Source organism: Carassius auratus, chromosome 35, assembly GCF_003368295.1.
Source record: "Carassius auratus strain Wakin chromosome 35, ASM336829v1, whole genome shotgun sequence".
Taxonomy (NCBI): domain Eukaryota; kingdom Metazoa; phylum Chordata; class Actinopteri; order Cypriniformes; family Cyprinidae; genus Carassius; species Carassius auratus.
Window position 1 is genome coordinate 390,395 of NC_039277.1, and position 24,885 is coordinate 415,279.

General features: G+C 39.0%; 1 protein-coding gene across 5 annotated transcripts in view; it reads right to left on the reverse strand.

The window, feature by feature from the left end:
- LOC113053949 (NACHT, LRR and PYD domains-containing protein 12-like) overlaps nt 1-24,885 on the reverse strand; it is a 138,406-nt gene that overhangs the window by 39,248 nt on the left and 74,273 nt on the right. For 4 of the 5 annotated variants that reach the window (XM_026219108.1, XM_026219107.1, XM_026219106.1 and 1 more), the window contains one exon: nt 13,409-13,582. The exons of the other annotated variant lie outside the window; for it this stretch is intronic. In XM_026219108.1, coding sequence (XP_026074893.1) covers nt 13,409-13,582 — 174 coding nt within the window. The remainder of the gene's footprint in view (nt 1-13,408; nt 13,583-24,885) is intronic. 5 annotated transcript variants of the gene reach the window in all.

Consider the following 24,885-nt stretch of genomic DNA (forward strand, 5'->3'; position numbering starts at 1 on the left):
CCCCTCTTCTTCTCCGCAAGCCACCAGTCTTTAGCTGTATGAGTTAGAACCGAAGGTAACATAGCTAATATCTCAGCATCATTCAGTGGTTGAACTGCAAGATACTCATCACATTTCTCAAGGTAAGAAATAGGGTCTTCTCCCTCCAAACTACCAAACCTGGGAAACTCCATCTTGATCGGCGTTTTGAAATGTACAGGGTAGGTTGAACTTTATGCTGATTGGTGTGGACTAAAGTGTGGAGTAGATGTTACAGTGGGGTTAGACTGAATTAAAGATTTCAGCTAAACATCCCTCCTTGCTATACAATCCATCATCGTTTGACCTACTTGCTGTATACTCTTTTCTAAGGTTTCTTTTACATAGCGACATTCAGTCTTGAGCTCAGTGGGCAGCATCTGCTCCAATTGTTGGATCCGTTTATGATGGTCCTTTTGTTGGGTTAAAAGTTTCTGCATTTGGTCTTCCAGAACAGTCAACCTGTGAGTTTGCCGATCTATATCATGCTGCACACCATTACGAAAAACACACCAAAAGATTTCTCTTCTTTCATCCATTCTAGATTCTATCTTGCTCACTGTTGATTCAAAATTAGAAGGAGTTATCTCTTCCACCTGAGGTGGTGGTGGACGCGGTAAAAGCAAGTATTGTGAACTGTCTTCATGTTCTACCTCATCTACCTCATTCTCCAAATACAAATTACCGAGAGATTGAATAAGGTCTTGAACTGGTTCTCGCCTGATGATTAATGGAGCGGTGGAATAGTCTGTAACGCCATCACCCTCTGTCTCATCACCCAGGTCTGCCATTTTGTGTAACTTTTTCCAATTAACTCACTCATTAAATATAATTTGATAACTTAATGCACTTGCTCAGCCATTAAGTTCAGCAAACCTTCTATACCTTCAACACACTGACTCATAAGTGAAATTGGTCTGTTTAAAACCAAATTAAATCCATTCAAATCTTACTAACTGGTTTTGGATTTTTTCAGGTCCCTTTTCGGGTGCCAACATATGTAACACCTATCCGTTAAGTTTATGAGCTACAAGAAATAAGGGACCAACCAGACCAATCTCACTCATGAGCACTGTTGGGAACGTTACTTTAAAAAAGTAATTAGTTATAGTTACTCACTACTTGTTCCAAAAAGTAACTGAGTTAGTAACTGAATTACTCTATAATAAAAGTAACTCGTTACCAGGGAAAGTAACTATTTGCGTTACTGTTAAAAAAAGTTGCTATATGTCAAATAATTTTTAAATAAATAAAAGAGATATATCTCTGCTGCTTCTGCGAATCTTGTGTGCATGCATGTGTGTGTGTTTGATGCCGCTGGCGTAAAAACACTGGCTCTGATTGGCTACCATGAAACACATACATGACTCTGCCTTAGCCAATCATAATCGCTTATCTCGTTATTAACCGACCTGTGCTCACTCGCTGTGTGAGCCAGGGGTGTGTCCGGATTGCGTAGTTTATTAAATCAATGCATAGTAACGCACCACATTTAACGTCCAGTAATGTTAACGGCGTTATAACGACGGGAAAAGTAATTAGTTAGATTACCCCGTTACTGAAAAAATAGTTTCGTTACCTAATGCCGTTCTTTTAAACAGCGTTATTCCAAACACTGCTCATGAGTCAAATGTATTAAACATAGTCACACCAAACATTCATTATTCAACATAACACAATTCAACATCAAACAGGTAGAAACAGTGGACAAGAAATATGGTCCATCACATAAAGCACAGTCCTTGGTTTCTCCTCTATTAGGACCCTAAGCTTTTCTCAGTCTTCGTTGAATATGAATAGAGAAAACAGTACTTAAGTGGCAAGATGTTCCACAGCAGAGTTCAATTGTCAGAGAGCTTTCTCTGACAGTCGAGTACTAAATGGAAATCACTCTTAGTTCCAATCTTCTCAGTTGCTTTTGCCCCTACGTAATCCATATACATTTAGAACACAAACCTCTGTAAACAATTCAAAACAAACAAACACCATAACCATGTGCTAGTAACAGATATTGTTAACCAAAATGACAATGACACTGACGAAACAATGACACTTACTTACAGATGAGCTTAGAACTCTAAAGTTCCTCAACCAGGGTAAAAAAAGGCCACGACCACCATGAGAAAAGCCTCTCCTTCCAGAGAAAGAACAAACTTCCTGCCATTTCTTCTCTTCTTCTTCTTCTTAAGGTTTTATTGGCAGTTGACAAGCAACAAATTGGTTTATTACCACCACTAACTGGTATGGAGTGTGGATCAAAATTACATTTTATATTCTCTCATACAAATTATTTATTCTAAGATACTGAAAAATAAAACTACAACATCCATTTCCAGATTTATTTTGTAAAATATCCTCTAGTATAAATTACATTTTTATTTTTCTTAATTTATCTATTAAAATCCTTCTTTCAAGCTCGTATTTCTGACAGTATATCATAACATGTTCCACAGTTTCTTCTTGCCCACAAAATGTACACCTTACCGTATCATGTTTACCCATTTTATAAAGTGTACCCTTTAATCTTGTATGTCCAAATCTCATCCTTGATATTACCATCTCATCTCTCCTGTTTTTTTCCGGCAGGTCTCATCTCTCCCACTTTCCTTTGAATTCTGTAAAACCATCGACCCTTCTTCTCCATATCCCATTGTTTTTGCCACCTTACCTTCAACCTTTCCTTAATAATACTCTTAATTTCATTCTTACTTATACTAACACTTAAGTTAATTCCATTATTTTTAATGGCTTCCTTTGCTGCCTTATCTGCCATTTCATTTCCTTGGATACCAATATGTGCAGGTACCCATAAAAAATTCACTGTAAGTCCTATCATTTGTATTCTGTATAATGTTTGCTGTATTTCTATTAAAAAATCTGGTCTACTCATCACTAATCCTTTTCCTTATTGCTAACCGAAACTCTGGAACAATAAAAGCGACTCCTATCCTATTGTCTATATTCTTTGATGCGTCTGTATATATCTCAACATAGCTTTGGTAATCATTAATATATTTCTGCACATTACATGAACTCCATTCTCCTGTTTTTCTTTTCTAACAATGTAAAATCTACTTTAGCATCTGAGAGTAACCATGGTTTTATTACTGGTAGCGGAATAGTTGGACTAACTATTAATTGATAAACTTTGAATTCTATTGCTTTCTGTATTACTGTCCATCTGAAACTTTTAGTTTTTCTCCTCTCTTTTCCCCAACAGGGCTTTAAAGTATCTTGTGTAGGATGCTTTTGACAGTGGCCTTGTAAATTAGCCCAATAACTCAATGATAACTGTATCCTTCTCATTTCTAAAGACATTTCCCCCATTTCTACCTGTAGTGCTACGATTGGTGTAGTTTTTATAGCTCCTGCACATAATCTCAATACCCAATGCTGGATACTGTGTAACTTTCTAAGTGATGATCTGCTGCTGATCCATACACCACACAACCATAATCATATACAGATCTAATCAGCCCACTATATATGGATTTTAATGCCTTCCTATCAGCCCCCATTCACTTCCTACTAAACACCTCATTATATTTAACACTTTCTTACATTTGTCCAATATTTTCTGGATATGCATCGCCCATGTAACTCTTTCGTCAAACCACAACCCTAAAAACGTAAAACTTTTCACTCTTTCCAGTACTTGATTTTATAATTTTAGACTTACCTCACCTCCAACTTTTTTCCTTGTAAAAAACATTATCTTTGTCTTGTCTACTGAAAATTTTAAACCCCACCTATATGACCATTCTTCAACTACTTTAATAGCCTCCTGTAATTTTTAACAATAAAATCAATGTTCCTTCCCCTTTTCCAGATTACCCCATCATCAGCGAAAAGCGTGAATCCTCAATCCATTTTCCAGATCCTCAAACACATCATTTATCATTATCGAAAATAATAAAGGACTAACTATACTTCCTTGAGGAGTTCCATTTTCTATCATACATTTCTCTGAATAACTGTTTCCTATTCTAACTTTTATTGCTTTCCCTAATAAAAAATCCTTAATCCATCTATACATTTGACCTTTAATACCTAACTCACCAAATTTGATTAACAGCCCTTCTCTCCACATCATGTCGTATGCTTTCTCTATATCAAAGAAAACAGCCACAACACTCTCTCTATTTATTTGTGCTTTTCTTATATCATGTTCTAAACATACAGCTGGATCCATGGTATTTCTCACTCTCCTAAAACCACTCTGATATTTGGATAATAAATAATTTATCATTTTTTCCCATTATTTTACAGACATTAGATGTCAAAGCTATTGGTCTATAATTTTCTGGATATGTGCAATCTTTCCCTGGTTTGTGCATTGGAACAATCACCGCCTCCTTCCAACTTGGTGGTAATTTTCCTTCCTCCCATATTTTATTGTACATTTTGAATAAAACATCTTTGGATGATTCACTGAGCTGGTTTATCCTTTTATAGCAAATCTGATCCATGCCTGGAGCTGATTTCTTGGTTTTCCTGAGAGCACGATTTAATTCTGTCTTTGTAAATAACATATTTAATTGGTCATTATTGTATGTCTCATTCTGTAATAGTTCTTTATACTCCTCCAATGTGCTTTCCCTTCCTCTTTTCCCTCTTCACTAATATTGAGTTATGAATTTTATCAACATTTTTAACCAGCATTTCTGACTTCTGACTCTTCACCTCTTATTGCTGTTGTTTCTCCATCCTTTAATATTGGATACCCAAATTCTCTTTTTATCCCATTCACTCTTTTTATCATTCTTCATACTTTACCAATTTCTGTTTCCCTTCCCACTGTGTTACAAAATTTCCTCCAAAAATCCTTCTTTGTATTTTTTATGATTCTCCTTACATTTGCTTGCCTCCTTTTATATTCAATACAATTCTGAAAACTCTAACTAAACTAAAATTCTTTTTAAGCATTTAAAAGCTTTATTTCTAGATTGAATTGCTTTATCACATTCATTTGTCCACCATGGTACAACCTTCTTTTTTATACCCCCTTTCTTTGGTATAGTCTGACTTGCCGCTAATAATATTGTATTACAAATAGAATTATTAACATTAACAACACTTTCTTCAATATCATTTTTATTTTAATTTTCTCAGTTTTTTATTTAACTTGATCTGTACAATTAATTACATAAGCATTGAACAAAATCAACTTATCCACTGTCAGTGCTGTGCAGCTTTCCTCTGCTTGACCAACCTCTTGTCTCAAGTTATTTTCCATTGCATTGTTTTCCTATGCTTGACCAACCTCATGTCTCATGATATGTTTAACAGTCACCACACAGATCATCACTTCTCCTTTGCTCTTGAACCTTCTTCACTGCCTCTGAGTAACTTATGTTGTTTACCACTTTCCCTTTTTCAATTTCCACTGCTCTCTTCCTTACATCACATCCACTGTATGTTACCCTGTGTCAGGGCCGTGCAGAGACCTTTGGAGAGGCAGGTGCTCAAAGTATAAAAGGGGCACATGGAACAAGGCTTTAAATGGCGCTGTTCAAAATATCAATACAGCAATATATTGTGATGCATTCCTTGCGGATTCACGTATCGATATGGATGGTTATGTATTGATACAGCAGCAAATGCTTTGATGCAAAGAAACAATAGAGAAGACAATATTAAGTTTAAAAGAATAATAGCTCTGGGATTAGAAACTGAAATGTCTTAAATTGTCCCAACCTGAAGGCGTTTTCTTCTCTGTTTCAGCATTAATCTATTATTTTAACCATCACTACTACTCTTGCACCTAATCAATAAGTCCACCTTAAATATTGATACAAAACATAAAAAAACTGATCCACTGGAATATAGTGATTAATATTATTATTACTGTTGTAGTTGTTATTGTCTAAAATTGAACACCTTTGCAATGTAAACAAATGACAGGCTACATTTGTTATTCATCTCCTTCACAGTGCACTTTGATGTCAGGTACAGTATTGTTCAAAATAATAGCAGTACAATGTGACTAACCAGAATAATCAAGGTTTTTAGTATATTTTTTATTGCTACGTGGCAAACAAGTTACCAGTAGGTTCAGTAGATTGTCAGAAAACAAACAAGACCCAGCATTCATGATATGCACGCTCTTAAGGCTGTGCAATTGGGCAATTAGTTGAAAGGGGTGTGTTCAAAAAAATAGCAGTGTCTACCTTTGACTGTACAAACTCAAAACTATTTTGTACAAACATTTTTTTTTTCTGGGATTTAGCAATCCTGTGAATCACTAAACTAATATTTAGTTGTATGACCACAGTTTTTTAAAACTGCTTGACATCTGGGTGGCATGGAGTCAACCAACTTGTGGCACCTCTCAGCTGTTATTCCACTCCATGATTCTTTAACAACATTCCACAATTCATTCACATTTCTTGGTTTTGCTTCAGAAACAGCATTTTTGATATCACCCCACAAGTTCTCAATTGGATTAAGGTCTGGAGATTGGGCTGGCCACTCCATAACATTAATTTTGTTGGTTTGGAACCAAGACTTTGCCCGTTTACTAGTGTGTTTTGGGTCATCGTCTTGTTGAAACAACCATTTCAAGGGCATGTCCTCTTCAGCATAGGGCAACATGACCTCTTCAAGTATTTTAACATATGCAAACTGATCCATGATCCCTGGTATGCGATAAATAGGCCCAACACCATAGTAGGAGAAACATGCCCATATCATGATGCTTGCACCTCCATGCTTCACTGTCTTCACTGTGTACTGTGGCTTGAATTCAGAGTTTGGGGGTCGTCTCACAAACTGCCTGTGGCCCTTGGACCCAAAAAGAACAATTTTACTCTCATCAGTCCACAAAATGTTCCTCCATTTCTCTTTAGGCCAGTTGATGTGTTCTTTGGCAAATTGTAACCTCTTCTGCACATGCCTTTTTTTTTTAACAGAGGGACTTTGCGGGGGATTCTTGAAAATAGATTAGCTTCACACAGACGTCTTCTAACTGTCACAGTACTTACAGGTAACTCCAGACTGTCTTTGATCATCCTGGAGGTGATCATTGGCTGAGCCTTTGCCATTCTGGTTATTCTTCTATCCATTTTGATGGTTGTCTTCCATTTTCTTCCACGTCTCTCTGGTTTTGCTCTCCATTTTAAGGCATTGGAGATCATTTTAGCTGAACAGCCTATAATTTTTTGCACCTCTTTATAGGTTTTCCCCTCTCTAATCAACTTTTTAATCAAAGTACGCTGTTCTTCTGAACAATGTCTTGAACGACCCATTTTCCTCAGCTTTCAAATGCTTGTTCAACAAGTGTTGGCTTCATCCTTAAATAGGGGCCACCTGATTCACACCTGTTTCTTCACAAAATTGATGACCTCAGTGATTGAATGCCACACTGCTATTTTTTTGAACACACCCCTTTCAACTAATTCAACTAATTGCCCAATTGCACAGCCTTAAGAGCGTGCATATCATGAATGCTGGGTCTCATTTGTTTTCTGAGAATCTACTGAACCTACTGGTAACTTGTTTGCCACGTAGCAATAAAAAAATATACGAAAAACCTTGATTATTCTGGTTAGTCACATTGTACTGCTATTATTTTGAACAATACTGTATATTATGCATTTTTTATTGACACTGATATTTTTACATTTATTTCCAGAGAGATATTATTGAGTTTACAGGCTAAAGTGGTCTTGCTGTTGAAAGCACTGTTGCTATTGTAGAAAATATGTATATTTGCGTCACATTTAAAATATAATTATATAATTAATTCCTGAATTGTTTTTATTTTTATAATGATAATTCAGAGAATGAGAAAACCTGAATAAGCCTAACCAGTGTTGTGATAATTATTTTTAAGGCACTCAACGTGTTAAAAAATAAATAAGTACTGTAATATAATAAAAGTTTAGTCAAATAACATAAAAAAGACCAGACCCTTCGATGCCTGTGAAACTTTTCTCCCTCAAACAGCACGAGTGTTACTTCTACACTAACGTTACAGGCTACACACAGCAACATATCTGCATGTTCTCACATCACATCGTTCTTGTAAAATAATAATAAGTATATAAACATCAAAATCACTTCGCTGAGAATGAAACACCACTTACCAGCTGTCACGGTTCTGACAATATCTTTGAGCAATTAAAAATGCGCGTGCGGCCTGAGGAATTTTCCCGGTCAGGTGAAAGGTCAACATAATGGTCATTTTATTTACGACTAAATTATTATTAATAAATTGTAATAATATTATGATTGGGCGTTGACAAAAGGGTATGTTATTACAAAAAAAAAAAAAAATTGAGGAAATTTTGCTTTGACAAAAGGGCACTTTTGGGGCAAAGGAGGAGGTGCTCAAGTGAACCGGTTCTTTCGGACAATTCGATCAAATAAACCAGTTGAAAAAAAAAACGGTTCACCGGTTCTTTTGCGCTCGGTATAATGTCATTAGCAATGACTGCCCTTAATTCAAGCCTTCAGTTTACCCGCGCTTATTAAGCACAGAATCAGTTCAGAATCAATCACCAAAAGAACCAGTTCGTTTCAGACGAGCTGTGAGTCAGTCTGCTTCACACTGAATCACACATGCGCAGTATTATCAGCTCAATGAGCGCTTCAGAACTCCTGACCTGATATTTAGATATACTATTCTTCAATAAATATATTTGTTTGACAGGGAAGCTGTGCGCAAACAGGAATATATATTAGTTAAAAAAAAAAAAAAAAAGCACCCCAGAAAAAAGGGCACTTTCTCTCCAGGAATAAAAAGGGCAGGTGCTCAAGTCCCCTTTGATGTCTATGTGTGCACGTGCCTGCCCTGTGTTGCCAACCACAATTACAGCAATTATCCTGTACACCCTCTCCACAGTTTTCAATTCTATGCTCACCTCCACACTTGGGACATTGTTGTTTTCCTTTGCACACCTTTGCTATATGTCCTTATCTCTGACATCTGTAACAGCAGAATGGGGGAGGAATATATGGCCTCACTACGAAACTCATATTTCCTATTTTAACTCTTTCCGGGAAGCACTGAATCCTGAAACTCCAAAAGAACTGACAAACTATCAATCCTTTCCCCATTCATTGTTTTTTGCAACCTTTTTATTATACTCACTTCCCCTCCAGAGATACTTTGACTGAGTTTTTCTAGATCTTCTTCGATTGGAATGCCTGTTATCACTCCCTGTTTCATTTTTCTCTCATCCGAAATCTTTCTTTCATTCACTATTTTCTTGCACATATTGTCAATTTTTAACTCTTTGTTTTTTTGTTCTTCTGTTTTACAAATTATCAGCAGACTTCCATCTCTCAAAATCTTAGCCATATCCACTTCTCCTAACTTTTTCTTCAACTCTTTAGACAATGCCATTGGACTAAGATTAACATGCTCATCTTCCTTTCTAAATTTAAGAATTATTTTAAATTCATCTTTTACAATCTTTTTGCGAACAGCCCTATTATCCTCATCTGAACTGTTTCCTTCTAATCCCCGTTTACTGGATTGGCTTGCTACCAGATTCCCTTAATTTCATCCTTTTTTCCTGTTTTCTTGACTTTTCCCACTCCCTACTAAATTCCAATCATCAAACTCCATATCTTCTTCATTAACTTTCTCAAAATTCATCTCAATCCAGTCACAAACCAGTTTATGCCAACCGCCTTAAACTCCGAAAAAGTCATCCCGCGTCCAACCCACGACGCTCTCATTCACCGAGTTCCCGTCTGGCTCGGCCCTTCTGTCGAGCTCAGCAGCCCCTTTTTCAGTCTCTAATCGAGACCCGGACTTTCTGGCTGTCCTCCTGCCATTTCTCTTTCTTTGTCTCCTTAAATAGGCCTACTAATTCACCTCAAATAGAGCGCCCCCTAATGCTCAGGTGAGTAATAATGGTAAATACACTGGAGAAAACTATATTAGTAACAGGAGAACTGTTACAAGGTTTAACTCAAATCTGACTCCATTTTATTATTGAATCTCACTCCATTTTAGTATGAGCTTGAATTTAGGTTTAAAGGCAAATTGGTTGATTGTCTGTCTCTAATTAATATTCTTCTGACATTTGATTATTCTAGTTAAGTCTTTATATTTACTAATTTATTAGGAATCTATGTCATTCAAGGTGTATCATGCAGGCTGATGTACATGTACCCCATGATCACAAACTCTCCAGTCTAATCATTAATCAGAGGTTATGGCAAACTATTTGATAGACCGCCTCATGCTTGTCTTTATTTAAATTGTGGTTCTGTTTATCCCCATACAGTCCCGATCACCTTTGAGTGGTAAAAAAGGAGCCAATGGTAAACAAAGTACCTTGGTCTGCGGAATTTGCATCGTGAGCTCCGCCCCGCAGAGCGGGCATATAAGGAGCAGCGCGATCAACTCGCATTCAAGCTTTCGCTTCGGAGCCGAGCACATCGCTTGCTGCTTTCACCGGAGTGTTTACAAGCAAGTCAGCTGGTGTTGGTGTGACGGCACGATTCAGTGGTTCGTCTGGGTTTCCTGCGACAACTCCCGTGTTCTCCTGAGCGCTTCAACAGCCCTGAAAGAGCTTTCTCTTTTCACAAAAGAGTAATGGGTCTATTTGAGTCTTTTTAAAGATGTCATTTCGCCCTACGATCGCTGTCTCGGTTTCCAGCATGCTGAGACTGCGTTTGTGGATGGCATTGAGATCGAGACTCGATTATCTTAAAAGGTATAGAGTCCCCTCTGCCACACCCCATTCTAGCTCCTCTTCTCTTAAGAGGGCTACTTCGGCTGGTGGCCAGGGTGATCTGAGGGTTACTGTGTGGGCTTCCCCCGACGAGCCACTCCCGCCTCATATATGCTGCAGCCGGTTGAGTTTCTGGATGAGTTTGCTTGACCCTCTCAGGCTCCTGACATCTCATTCGTGGCTCGCGAAAAGGACTGTATATCTATCGCTGCATCACAAGTCGGGCTTGAGTCCTTGAGTCCGAGTCTGATCCCGAGCTGACGGCCGTGCTTTCCCGGGCAGCGGAGAGCATCGGGCTTGAGTGGAATCCTCCGCCCTGTCCCGAGCGCTCGAGGCTGGATGAATGGTTCCTGGGGGGAACCTCCAGCACCCCCTTCTGGTTCCTTTTTTCCCGGAAGTACACCAGGAACTAACCAGTTCATGGAAGGCACCTTTAACTGCCCGAATCCGTTCTGGTACTTCCTCCGTCTTCACTGCCCTCGATTGTGGGGAGGCCAAGGAGTATGCTGGGATTCCCCCAGTGGAGCATTCTGTTGCGATGCAACTGTGTCCGCAAAGCACCTCCGCTTGGCGCGGTGGTCCCAAGGTGCCCTCCAAGGCCTATAAGTCGCTCTTTGATGGCGCGGTAGAGAGCTTTGCCCAAGCAGTTCTCTGCTGAGGCCATCAGACACATCCTGCCCTGGCGGCTCACTGCTGCCTCCACCCCGCCACCGGCACAGCCGCCTCAGCCTGCTCGTCACCGAGGGCGCCCCCCAGCGGCCTCCTCCACTCCCGCTTGGCCACAGCAGCAGCCTTCACCCCAGCCACAGCCAGGAGATGGCCACAGAAGACGTCAGCTCGTCAGAAGATGGTAGCAGGACCACTCTTTCCCCCTTTTGTTCTCGTTTTCTTTTTGTTCCGCCACTGGCCCTGCGGCCGGTGGTACCCAAACCTTCACTAAAAGAGCTTTAGCCTTTTCATGCCCTTTTTGCTACTTGGAGTCAGAAGAGTGCCCGCACTCCGCACCCGCTAAGGGACGCTATGTCTCCCATGCCAGGGCTGTCTGCTCCACCTTGCTGCCCAACCGTGGGTACGCCTGTAGTCACCTTAACCCTGCTGGTTCAGTTTTTGGGAGCCTGCCTAGAGGTCCCCAGGCCTTCCTGCTGGCTCATCCGGACGCTCAGGCTCGGCTATGCAATTCAGTTTGCCTGGTGTCCCCCCAGGTTTCGGGGTTTCTGCGCGATGATGGTGGGCAAAGATGCCCCTATCATGCGTGCGGAAGTCGCAACCCTACTGGCAAAGGGCGCGATAGAGCCGGTCCTTCCAGTCGACATGAAGTCTGGCTTTTACAGCCCTTACTTCATAGTACCCAAGAAGACAGGTGGGTTACGACCAATCCTGGACTTGCGTGCCTTGAACCGACCTCTGCACAGACTCCCGTTCAAGATGCCAACGCCCAAGCGCATTTTCGAATGCATTCATCCGATGGATTGGTTTGCAGCGATCGACCTGAAGGACGCGTATGTTCAGGGTTACATAAGTAACCAAGACGTTCCCTCCACACATTAGGATTCCTGATTGTAAATATTTAACATGTTGAATATTTACGATTCATGATCGGGGTGCCTCCAACATTCTTCCAAGCAGATTCAATTACTCTTCACACACCTCACACCACAGGAAAATCTGATAAGATAATCATCAAAACCACCAGAATTAACTGGACATTACCTATTATTGTCGGAAGGACAATAATCAGCCCAAAATCAGCCTGATTATCTTGTGGTGTGTACCCAGCATAACACTACTGAGGGCCCTATTTTAACAATCTAAGCCAAGGTCTAAAGTGCATGGCACAGGCACACTTAGGGCATGTCCAAATCCACTTTTGCTAGTTTAATTATGAGAGAAAAATGGACAGTGTTTCCGGGGCATGGTCTAAAAGGGTTGTCCCTATATTCTAAATGAGTAAAAGGTGTGGTTTGGGTATAACGTGCAATAATCCAATCAGAGTCTCATCTCCCATTCCCTTTAAGAGCAATTTGCATTTGTGCCATTTGTGCCGTTAAGAGCAAATGGCTATTTACAATTTGCAAGTGCAAAGACCAAACGCATCTCCAGAGATAAAATGGAGCCTAATTCTGATACATGTCATGACTATCCATTATGACATGTAGACGTTTTTGTATTTATAACTTACACAATAATTATCTTTTGCATTGCAATCCTTTAATTTTTATATTTTTTATATATTTGGCATGTTTGTGTGCTGCTGTGTATCCCTATGTTTAAGCAGAGTGTACGTTCATTGTGGACCCGCCTATATTAAGGTGCTCCTTAAATAACAAAAAAATTAATAAATACTGCGTTATTGACCAGGTTTTAGTTGGTCAATGGTGCAGTCTATTTCAGTTGCCTCAAAATAGCAACTGGCCAACAATGCACCTGAACAAACCTCATTTTCAGTGCATAAATGGGTGCAAATGCATTTGATATTTAAACAACGTGGCCCAGGACATGACAATGAAGAAAAATACATAGGGCTGAAACTAGCAAAAAAACACTTAGATCACATCAGCTGTATTGCACCAGGTGTATGATGGAGCCCTGAGTGTTTATATAATCCGCACTGCGTTGTCTTAAAAGAAACCCTAAAGCAAAAAAATGTCACTGATACATCCCCATTACAATATACAAAGGTTATAGTTATAAAGTCAAACCTCAATATCTCCAGCTGACAGTTTAGGCTCTTCAGTGCATCAGAGAGTAACTTCACTTCTGAATCTGTCAGGTCATTTACATTCAGGTCCAACTCTCTCAGATTGGAATTTGATGATTGTAAAGCTGAACACACAGTTTCACAGTGCTGAACAAAAGACCAACATCCTGCAATTCTGTAATAAAGAATAACATTTAATGAGGAGGAGATGGATGGTTCTGTATTCTGTGCATAACAATAAAATATTACTCATTGATCACATATTTAATATCCCATGCAACATATCCTAATATTGTTTGTTGGCAACATTCATTCATGAAGTGGTTTATGTCTTACGGAAATTTAGCTGTTATGCATTTACACTGAGAGACAATCTCTGTTCACCCTGTTACAAAGCAATGACATTTTTTTGTGCAAAGATTCTTCACTGATCATCAAGGCACACTTTGACATTAACGTTCACACAAACCTCAACAATGGAAACAATAAAACATTAAAGGAGGTGGGTGTTTTAATTATTGTTGACAGCTGTGGATTTTTGTTTAACATTACAGTGATTGACAATTCTATTTGAACTGGCATTTTGAGAGGACCCGATGAAGACCAAGTGACCAAGATCTTGTAGTTAATAATAATAATAATAATATGGCCATGGATTAATTTTTTTAATCTAGATTAATCTCACTGTGATCTTGAAATTAATCTATATTAATCTAGATTAAAAAGGCTCATTCGAATTCTGCCGAAGGCATTCAGAATATGTGTGCTACTCAGATAAAATTGACAAACAGTAAGTCTTTGAGAAGGGATTTATCAAGCCAGGTGGTGCATTAGAAAAGGGGCTCATCTCATGTTTCCAAAATGCATCAAAAAGTGCTTGAAAAAGCTGTAAACTAATTCCACATTGCATAAGGTGCAAACAAGGTGCAAACAACCTTACGCCTGTTTCACACATACTCCGTCTGCAGTGCGTATGCGTTGAATATTTTTTTATGCACCCGTGTTAACGGATTCCAGCGTTCACACTGTTGCGGTCCGTCAGTGCATTCCAGGAGCGTTGCATCTGCAGCAGTGCAGCGATCGTTTACATACCGAGTAGCGGACTGCAAACGCGTCCTGTGTAAAAGCACATAGAGTCCATGCTGCACCACATACGTAACGCACACAGACTGCATACACAGTGCAGACGGAATATGTGTGAAACAGGCATGAGCAGGGCCGTAGCTGGGGTCAGCGGGCCCCGGTGAAGGTTGTACCAGTGGGCCCTGTTTGAAATTGTTTAATTTGTATGTTCGTTTATTTTTATTTATTTGTGCTATTTACACAATGTTTAAGTTTTTTTCAAGTTTGTAGGTGTCAAGGTACAGAAACCAAATAATTAAATCTAAAATAGCACTGGATAGTCTTCAATGTAAAAATGAAATATACAAATCAAACCTACATTTATTCAGACACGTTCAACATTTCTCACATTATTACAGTTTTGCTATATATATCAAAAATTATATCTGGTGTCTGAATAATTTTTGGTTTGACTGTTAGTGATTTTCATTTTCTTGGATTAACATTACAGCAGTTAGTAGCTAAATTAGGCGCGGTCACTTTAAGAGACGATGAACACATCCAATATAATACACATCCCATTTTTTTCCTCAACTGTTTACTTTCACTTAAGAAGTAACTGACAGTTTTTTCGAGCATAATTTCCAAGATGGATATTTTGACATATTTTGTATGTATTTGTCGGCACAAGAGCAAAAGTAAGCAAATTTGGTGTTCAAGCGTTTTGAGACGCCTTTCTCTGCGTGAGCCCTGAACACCAGAACATCGCGAGTACTGAATTGGGCTCTTACACATCTTTTTGTTTGTTCAGGTGCAGGAGGGACTTCGAGGAGAACTTTGCAGAAGAGAGCTCGGTTCAGTGTCGCTGTCCATAATATGCGACTCTATCTCTGCGTGTGCACCGAACACAGCGCACGAGTAACCAGCTACTCTGTTCAGCTTTTCCGCATCTTGTGTTTAGATGCTTTAATGTTAAAATCGACAAGCAGTAAGGCTTAAAAACACGTGAAAAAGATAAGCTTTCGTGACGATGCGCAGCAGTGGCCCGTCAACTGTCCTCAGCATCTTTTTAGGCTGGCCTCAGCCAGTCGGTTATATAAAATATCAAGCTGAAAGTCATCATAGCTTGCTTAGTATAGACCCAGCTCCCAACCCAACTTTGAGAATAGATTAACAACGATATTTTTTTTATCGCCGGCTTTTGCATACTGGCTTTCCAAGGGCACAGAGGAGAATCTTTGTTAATAAGTTTGTTAATAATATTTGCCTCGCCAATGTGTTATATTTGATGGCTGCAGTCGGGGAAAATGAAAACAAAAAAACACTGTAGTTAAAATATTTAATATTCACAGATGGAAATTTAGCAGGCCTACTTATGTGCTTTTCTTAGAACGATTTCAAGCAGGATAAATGTCAAGCCTATGAGCCTGTGCTTATATTTTCTCTAAGGTACACAGTATTAAACCATATTTTAGATTTGAAACATTTAACAGGTGAGCAGTATTATTTAAATCATATGAATTATGTGTTCAATTATCCTAAAGAAATGGTGGTTAACTTTTCATCGGAGCATTAAAAGTGGTAGCCTACTTTAGTGAGCTAGGCTTCATACATTGATCTATATGCAATATGTCAATATTATCCCATATTAGACCTATATTTGTCACAAGTACATTTTTAATTTAAAACAGCACATACTTTGCTATTCGTTACCTGTCCTTTATTTTTACAAATCGTTCACTCTTCCGTGACTGCAGCACACCTGCAAAGCGTTAGCACTCGTTAGCTTGTCATTAGCGTTTTCTTTTCTCCTCTCCTCTCCTCTCTCACGCTGCAGTTTTCCACAAGTTCATCAAACAACCGCAGTAATAATATTTCATCAAGCACGGTGAGTAATGGCTTCTCCTACAATTGTTATTTGCACCTCTTGCCACATGTACAGTTTATCTATCTCTGTCGCTGATGAGGGATTCACATGTGATAAATGCAGGGAAACAGTTAGGCTGACAGAGAAGATTTCAGAATTAGAGACACGCATCCAAACTTTAATTGAGGACAGTAAGAATGTTAGGGCTCTAGATATGGCTTTGGATGCGTCTAGCTCAGGGATTCCTGTACATTGTCCGGTTCCAGCAGAGCCCCTGCAGCAGGGCAACTGGGTGACGGTGAGGCAGCGTAGTCGTGGGTCAAAACACCGCTCTTCTGTTCCGATCAAAACATTAAACAGGTTCTCCCCACTCAGTGATGCACCCACTGAGAAACCTGATGAAAGTGCTCTAGTTATTGGCGATTCTATTGTACGGAACGTGAATATAGAGACACCAGCCACCATAGTCAAATGTTTACCGGGAGCCAGAGCGCCTGACATCTTGGCAAATTTAAAAGTGCTGGCTAATGCTAAACGTAAATACAGTAAGATTGTTATTCATGCCGGCGCTAATGATGTTCGACTTCGCCAGTCGGAGATTACTAAAAATAACTTTAAAGAGGTGTGTGAACTTGCAAGCACGATGTCAGACACTGTAATATGCTCTGGTCCCCTCCCTGCTTACCGTGGTGATGAGATGCATAGCAGATTGTCATCACTCAATGGCTGGATGTCTAAGTGGTGCCCACAGAATAACATAGGTTATATAGACAATTGGACGAGCTTTTGGGGCAGACCTGACCTGTTTAAAAGAGATGGTCTTCATCCCTCCTGGGGTGGCGCCACTCTTCTGTCTAGAAATATGGCAAATAGTCTTAGTGTTTATACTTGACTAACTGGGGCCCAGGTCAGGAAGCAGACAGACTGGCTAGCTGCCTCCCGTCACAGAGGTCAGTTAATTCTCAGCACATAGAGACTCTTTCACCTAGATATCACACTATAGAGACTGTGTCTGTTCCACGATCTAGAAAATACAAAAAACGTCCAAACCAAGTTAAGGTTAACAATTTAATTGAGGTTCAACAAATAAAAAACAAATGCAATATGGATAAACAAATGATAAAGATTGGCTTATTGAATATCAGATCCATTTCTACGAAAACACTTTTTGTAAATAATATGATAACTGATCATAATATAGATGTGCTCTGCTTGACAGAAACCTGGCTAAAACCTGATGATTACATTATTTTAAATGAGTCCACCCCCCAAGATTATTGTTATAAACACGAGCTGCGTCTAAAAGGCAAAGGGGGAGGTGTTGCTTCAATTTATAATAACGTTTTCAGGATTTCTCAGAGGGCAGGCTTCAAGTATAACTCGTTTGAAGTAATGGTGCTTCATATAACATTATCCAGAGAAACCAATGTTAATGATAAATCCCCTGTTATGTTTGTACTGGCTACTGTATACAGGCCACCAGGGCACCATACAGACTTTATTAAAGAGTTTGGTGATTTTACATCCGAGTTAGTTCTGGCTGCAGATAAAGTCTTAATAGTTGGTGATTTTAATATCCATGTCGATAATGAAAAAGATGTATTGGGATCAGCATTTATAGACATTCTGAACTCTATTGGTGTTAGACAACACGTTTCAGGACCTACTCATTGTCAAAATCATACTCTAGATTTAATACTGTCACATGGAATTGATGTTGATAGTGTTGAAATTATTCAGCCAAGTGATGATATCTCAGATCATTATTTAGTTCTGTGTAAACTTCATATAGCCAAAATTGTAAATTCTACTTCTTGTTACAAGTATCGAAGAACCATCACTTCTACCACAAAAGACAGCTTTTTAAGTTATCTTCCTGATGTATCCGAATTCCTTTGCATATCCAAAACCTCAGAACAACTTGATGATGTAACAGAAACTATGGACTCTCTCTTTTCTAGCACTTTAAATACAGTTGCTCCTTTACGCTTAAGAAAGGTTAAGGAAAACAGTTTGACACCATGGTATAATGAGCATACTCGTACCCTAAAGAGAGCAGCCCGAAAAATGGAGCGCAGCTGGAGGAAAACAAAACTAGAGGTATTTCGTATTGCTTGGTGGGAAAGTAGCATATCCTACCGAAAAGCATTAAAAACTGCTAGATCTGATTACTTTTCTTCTCTTTTAGAAGAAAACAAACATAACCCCAGGTATTTATTCAATACAGTGGCTAAATTAACGAAAAATAAAGCCTCAACAAGTGTTGACATTTCCCAACACCACAGCAGTAATGACTTTATGAACTACTTTACTTCTAAAATCGATACTATTAGAGAAAAAATTGCAACCATTCAGCCGTCAGCTACAGTTTCGCATCAGACAGTGCAATATAGACCCCCTGAGGAACAGTTCCACTCATTCTCTACTATAGGAGAGGAAGAATTGTATAAACTTGTTAAATCATCTAAACTTACAACATGTATGTTAGACCCTATACCATCTAAGCTCTTAAAAGAGGTGCTTCCAGAAGTCATAGGTCCTCTTCTGACTATTATTAATTCCCCATTGTTATTAGGACATGTCCCCAAAACCTTCAAACTGGCTGTTATTAAGCCTCTCATAAAAAAGCCACAACTTGACCCCAGAGAACTAGTTAATTATAGACCAATCTCGAATCTCCCTTTTCTGTCCAAGATACTAGAAAAGGTGGTATCCTCACAATTATATTCCTTCTTAGAGAAAAATGGTATATGTGAGGATTTCCAGTCAGGATTTAGACCGTATCATAGTACTGAAACTGCTCTCCTTAGAGTTACAAATGATCTGCTCTTATCATCTGATCGTGGGTGTATCTCTCTATTAGTTTTATTGGATCTTAGTGCTGCGTTTGACACAATTGACCACAACATTCTTTTGCATAGACTTGAACACTTTGTTGGCATCAGTGGAAGTGCATTAGCATGGTTTAAATCGTACTTATATGACCGCCATCAGTTCGTAGCAGTGAATGAAGATGTATCATATCGATCACAAGTGCAGTATGGAGTACCTCAAGGCTCAGTTCTAGGGCCGCTACTCTTCACGCTTTATATGTTACCCTTGGGAGATATCATCAGGAAACATGGTGTTAGCTTTCACTGTTATGCTGATGATACGCAGCTCTATATTTCCTCGCAGCCCGGTGAAACACACCAATTTGAAAAACTAATGGAATGCATAGTCGATATAAAAAATTGGATGACGAGTAATTTCTTACTGCTAAATTCAGAAAAAACAGAGGTGTTAATCATAGGGCCTAAAAACTCTACTTGTAATAACCTAGAACACTGTCTAAGACTTGATGGTTGCTCTGTCAATTCTTCGTCATCAGTTAGGAACCTAGGTGTGCTACTTGATCGCAATCTTTCCTTAGAAAGCCACGTTTCTAGCATTTGTAAAACTGCATTTTTCCATCTCAAAAATATATCTAAATTACGGCAGTGCTTCGCCTGTGCTTCCCCATAATATAGTCCCAAGTCAATATCTGCCTAGGAAATCGCCTAGTGTTAATCTGGATCGCTATTTGTACTCGTTGTGAATACGCAGGCCACAAGAAGTAATTAGGTGGGTTTTTTTTATTTTTTTGATCACTTTTACTCAGGCCATGCTAGCTGGCAACAAAGGATTCCATTCATTGTGCTAAGCTAAGCTAACGCCGACCCAGTCAAACTAAAACAATGCATGCACTGACACAAAAATGCATTTGCCCACCTATCTAAATGTAGGAAATAATGTGAATAAGCCCTATTTCAAAAAACGGTGGAGTGTTCCTTTAAAACATCAGAGTGCAAGATTTGCATGGTGTGCCTGATGCTTACTGTCTCTTTGCACCACCTGGTGGTAGTTTCATTAATGACTTTAACATGCAACTGACTTTAATTCCATGGTCCTGCGGCGGTGGTACACACGGCATTAATAGACATTCTGGTTGGCCACCTACTGTACTTTACAATAAATTTCTATTTTCTCACGCCACTGCCAAGCAGTGGGGTACCGGGGTGTACAATGAAGTCAAGATCGTTAGCATTGCATCTATACAAGACTTTGGAATTGGAGGAAGAACACATTCTCTTTCATACAATTTATTAAATTCTCTTCTTCAAAATAATGAAATTGTGTGTTTGTTGTTTAGGGGCACCATAAGGTTCTACTATACTAAATATAAACTTCTCAAAATGAGAGGACTAAAATTTGTACTTTAAAAAGTAGATTTAAAGGTGGCGACTTTTACTTTGATTCAAGTATATTTCTAAACATATAAAACTGTACTTTTACTTCACTTTTAAATTAAATTTAAATTAAATTTTCTTGGCGATGTACCTCGATTTACTTTGTTTTAATGCAATACATGTTAAGAAAGGCGTAGTTTGTTCCAAGTTGGCCATACAATCTGAATTGGTTTGCAAATCAGTTTGAATGATCTGTTTTCCTGCACACACTGAACCGTCTGAAGTGGTTTCTCACTGGTAACATAGATTTTAAGAACATAGGGAATAAAGAGTCCTGGAAGAAGTCAACAAAGTACATCTGCAAACGCATCCTATTGTTTGCCATAAATGAAAGTCTTTTATCAGTTGAACACCTGCTTGTGCTGTCTGTGAACAATTCCATAGGTCTACATACGATTTCAATTCTTAAATGTAATACATTTTTACAAACAAATGCTTAAAAAACTAAAGATTATTACTAAAAGTGCAAAATACCACTACTATTAGAGCTAATATTGATTATGGTTGCATGGTACGTATATAGATTAGCATCAGAATCTGTTTTAAAGAAATTGGAAGTAGTTTAAGCTAAAGCATTGAGAATATGTGGCGGAGCAATGAGTACTACTCCACTTAATGCTTTGTTAATTGAAATAGAGGAGACCACATCAGAACTCAGACAGAACAAATTATTTCTGTATTATTGAACTAAGGCCTGGTTCACACGGAACGATTTTAAAATTGTCGGCCGATTTTCCAAACCTGAGAGACCCCACACACGGCGATAAAAAATCACGGGTCTAACAGTTTTGGTCGTTCCGTGTGTGGTGTGCAGCCACACGGCAATATCAACACATCACACACGAACCGATTTGACTCCCGAGCATTCTCGTGTCAGACGGGAAATCTCGCAAAATCCCTCGAGATCAAACGTGACTTTCATGCTAGCGATGGGTAACGTTACTGTAGATAAACATTACCTGGTATTTCAAGTGCAGCAGCAATTTCTGCCCAGTCCCTCTCCTTGTCATTTCGGTTGTGATAATCTTTACACGAAACGTTGTACAAACATTCCCTGTGTTGCCACAGGTCGACAAGTTGGTCCTCCATCTCCGACGTCCACCGGACTTTCTGGTGCGCCATTCCGCCGGTTGTTTTGATTTTGTTTCTGTTTCCCGGCACTTCCTCACCGCCTCGTCACCTCGCTTTCTGATTGGCTACACCCCACAGTCCACAGGCTGCGTTATCGTTTGTCCTCGGGGGACACCACACACGAGAAGAAATCGGGCCAAATAAATCCAACATGTTGGATATCCCCGATTTGAGATCGGAGCGGTCCCGACATTCTTCCGAGCAGAGGAGAGCGGTCTTAACACACCACACATGGCAGGAATATTTGATCAGATTATTTTACGATAATCGGAGCATCCTAAGATTGTCGGAAGGGGTGAATCGGGGCTAAAATCGGCCTGATTATCCTGCCGTGTGAACCAGCCTTTAGTTACAAAATCATATTTGTTCTAACCCTGCTAGGTTTTTATTAGAGGAACAATGGAAATTCCAGAGAAGAGATGGAAATAAAAGAAAGAGTAGGAAGAATTCAATAGGTAAGAGAGCTCAGGAAATAGGAGTGAATGATATTAAGATTGCACCAGTAATTATTTGGCCTCCAGTACCTCCATGGTTGCTGCCAGTTCTTAAAGTGGACCTTAGTATTTTAGATCAAATAAAGAAAGATGAAAGTAATGCTGTGGTTATGGTTTATAATCACTGAAAGATAATCTGGTCAGATTATGTTCAGATATTTACATATAGTTCAATGAATTAAAGTAAAAGAAAAACAGCAATAAGATTAAGTATTCCTTAGTTGAATTTAATGAATGGAAAATAAATATCAGATAATATGTCAGTCATTACTGTAGAGCGTGTGGCTATTTTATTGGCCTTGGAGTGGGTGGAGAAAAATGGACCGCGGAAAGGAGCCATTTGTTCAGACTATCCAGATGACCTGAGGAGGTCAGTAATATGCTGGTGATGGAAATTCTATAAGAAGAAGGAGAATGTAACACTGTTCAGACCGATCCCAATCTGACTTGAAACAGTGCATGCCGGTTAGAAATTTAGTTTGACTTGAACCAGCACCAATGCCATGTCAGTCACATCAAAGTACCGCGAGAGTGCCGCCGCAGTTTCTTCAGAGTGACTGCAGGAGAAATTTAATGCACAGCTGTTTTTTGAGTGGCCAGCTTCACCGAATGACAACGATCACATGTGTTTCGGGTTCATTCGTACATACATTTTCATTTCAAATAATGGCCACAAATCTGTAAAGTTTTTTTTACTGTAGTCTCACTTTTGTATTGAGTCACGTTTATCATACAACACTGATAAAAGCATATACACCCCCACTTTATTAGCATTTACATAGTATATGACTATGATGAACTTTATTCTTGAAAAGATTATGCTATATTAAGCAGTATATAAAAACTGTTTCTCTTGTTCATGAAAATGTTTCTAAAACATCTGTATATCTTACAAATATTACATTTAATTCACTTCATCTGTGATAAAGAATACAAATGCTGCCTGAATATCACTAACAGGAGAAGGAGGAGTCCGGCTTCACGTGTCTGTTTTCAACTCAACCCCCGACTGCAAGTGGGGGGTGGCCTCGGGCCTTTTTTGGGTTATCCTTCCATTTATATTTTTAGACATTAAATAAAAAAATGAGATGTTGACGTCGACGATAGAAAAACAAACATAGAAAGACATCTCATAACCTCATAACTTTCATAATCTGATAATTCAACCCATTATAATTAAACTGACATACTGATATGACAGTCTCACACACGCACGCTTTTCCGTCAGCGCGACCCACGATTATACTTCACTTATATCCACTTATTGTAGTAGTAGCTATTATAGGCCTCTAAAGTAATGTAAATATAAACAGCACGAAACCCTGCTACCGCAACTGTCAAGACTGGCTCGCTCTGTGTTTAGTGTCCCGCCAGCAGCAGAAAACGTGTCTTCAGTGCAGCGGGAAGAGAGGAGGACTGGGTTAAAACCTTCCACTTTGGATGCTATTTTTTTTCTCCACAATGCTCTGTAAGAGCCTGTTCTAACTTTTCATTTGACTGGACTTTATTTTCGTTTAACTGTTGGAAACTAATGGAAAAAAGAATGTACATGTTCTGTGGTGCATTTTTGAGGTAAGATAACCTGCAAGTTTGTTTTTTATTAATTTAATTTGTTTAGATTGTAGGCTATTTCTCATTTCGTTTGCGAGCGCTATTGCGAGCCTGCCTCAGTATTTAAATTTTTTATTTTTTTATTTTACTTAATTTTTATTTTAAATAAACATGTATTAAACTAACTGTCTGTGTTATATGCTTGAAGTGTTTTATATATGGATTTTATTGTAGCCAAGTAAAGTATTAGCGTTAATTTGAGAGGCTTAATTGATTAAATATGTTTTAGGCTACTCGCTGTCGGCTCAGCTGCTTAACGTTAATCGTCATTTAAAAAAATGCTCCAAACATTTTTCTAAATTAACTTGATAAAGAAATGAAAAGAAACCTAACACAAAACTGACCCATTTTTTAATTGTTGCAAATAGGGCAGGCTTCTGCTGTGTAAGAAAATAAATAAATAAATAAAAACACGGGCTCGTGTCGGACTCGGGCTGATAATTCTGATGAGCTGTCGGACACGGGTCGGGCTAGGGCCTGAGCGTCTCAGGCCAGGGCCGGGCTCTGGCCTATATTTGAGGCCCGTGCAGGGCTCTAATTCTGTTTGCCCATTGGTTGGATTGTGTAATGTGTTAAGCATTTGTTTGTTATAAATAGCCTTCATGTTGCCATTGTTCCTTGTCATGCAGCACATGTTGGGATTAGGGGTAATGAAATGGCAGACAGGCTGGCTAAAATGGCAATAATGAAAGAGAACACAGAAATGCAGGTTAATGTAAGCAAAGCAGAGGTGAAATACATAGTATGGAAGAAAATCAATAAAAGGTGGCAAGAGAGGTGGGAAAAAGAAAGGGAGGCGGGAAAGAGAAAGGGAGGCATTTATATCAAAATCAGAGAAATGTTAAAGAGGAAAGGGTGGAAATTCTAAATAGGAGAGAAGACGCTGTGATGACTAACTTAAGGTTGAGTTAAGTTTATTGTTTACTGAATAAAACACTAAAGATGATAGGGAAGCACCAGACAAGGTTGTGTGAGTGATGTCGAGAAGAGGACTCAGTGGAGCACATAATCATGACTAAAAGATAGGACAGAGGCAGGTAATGAA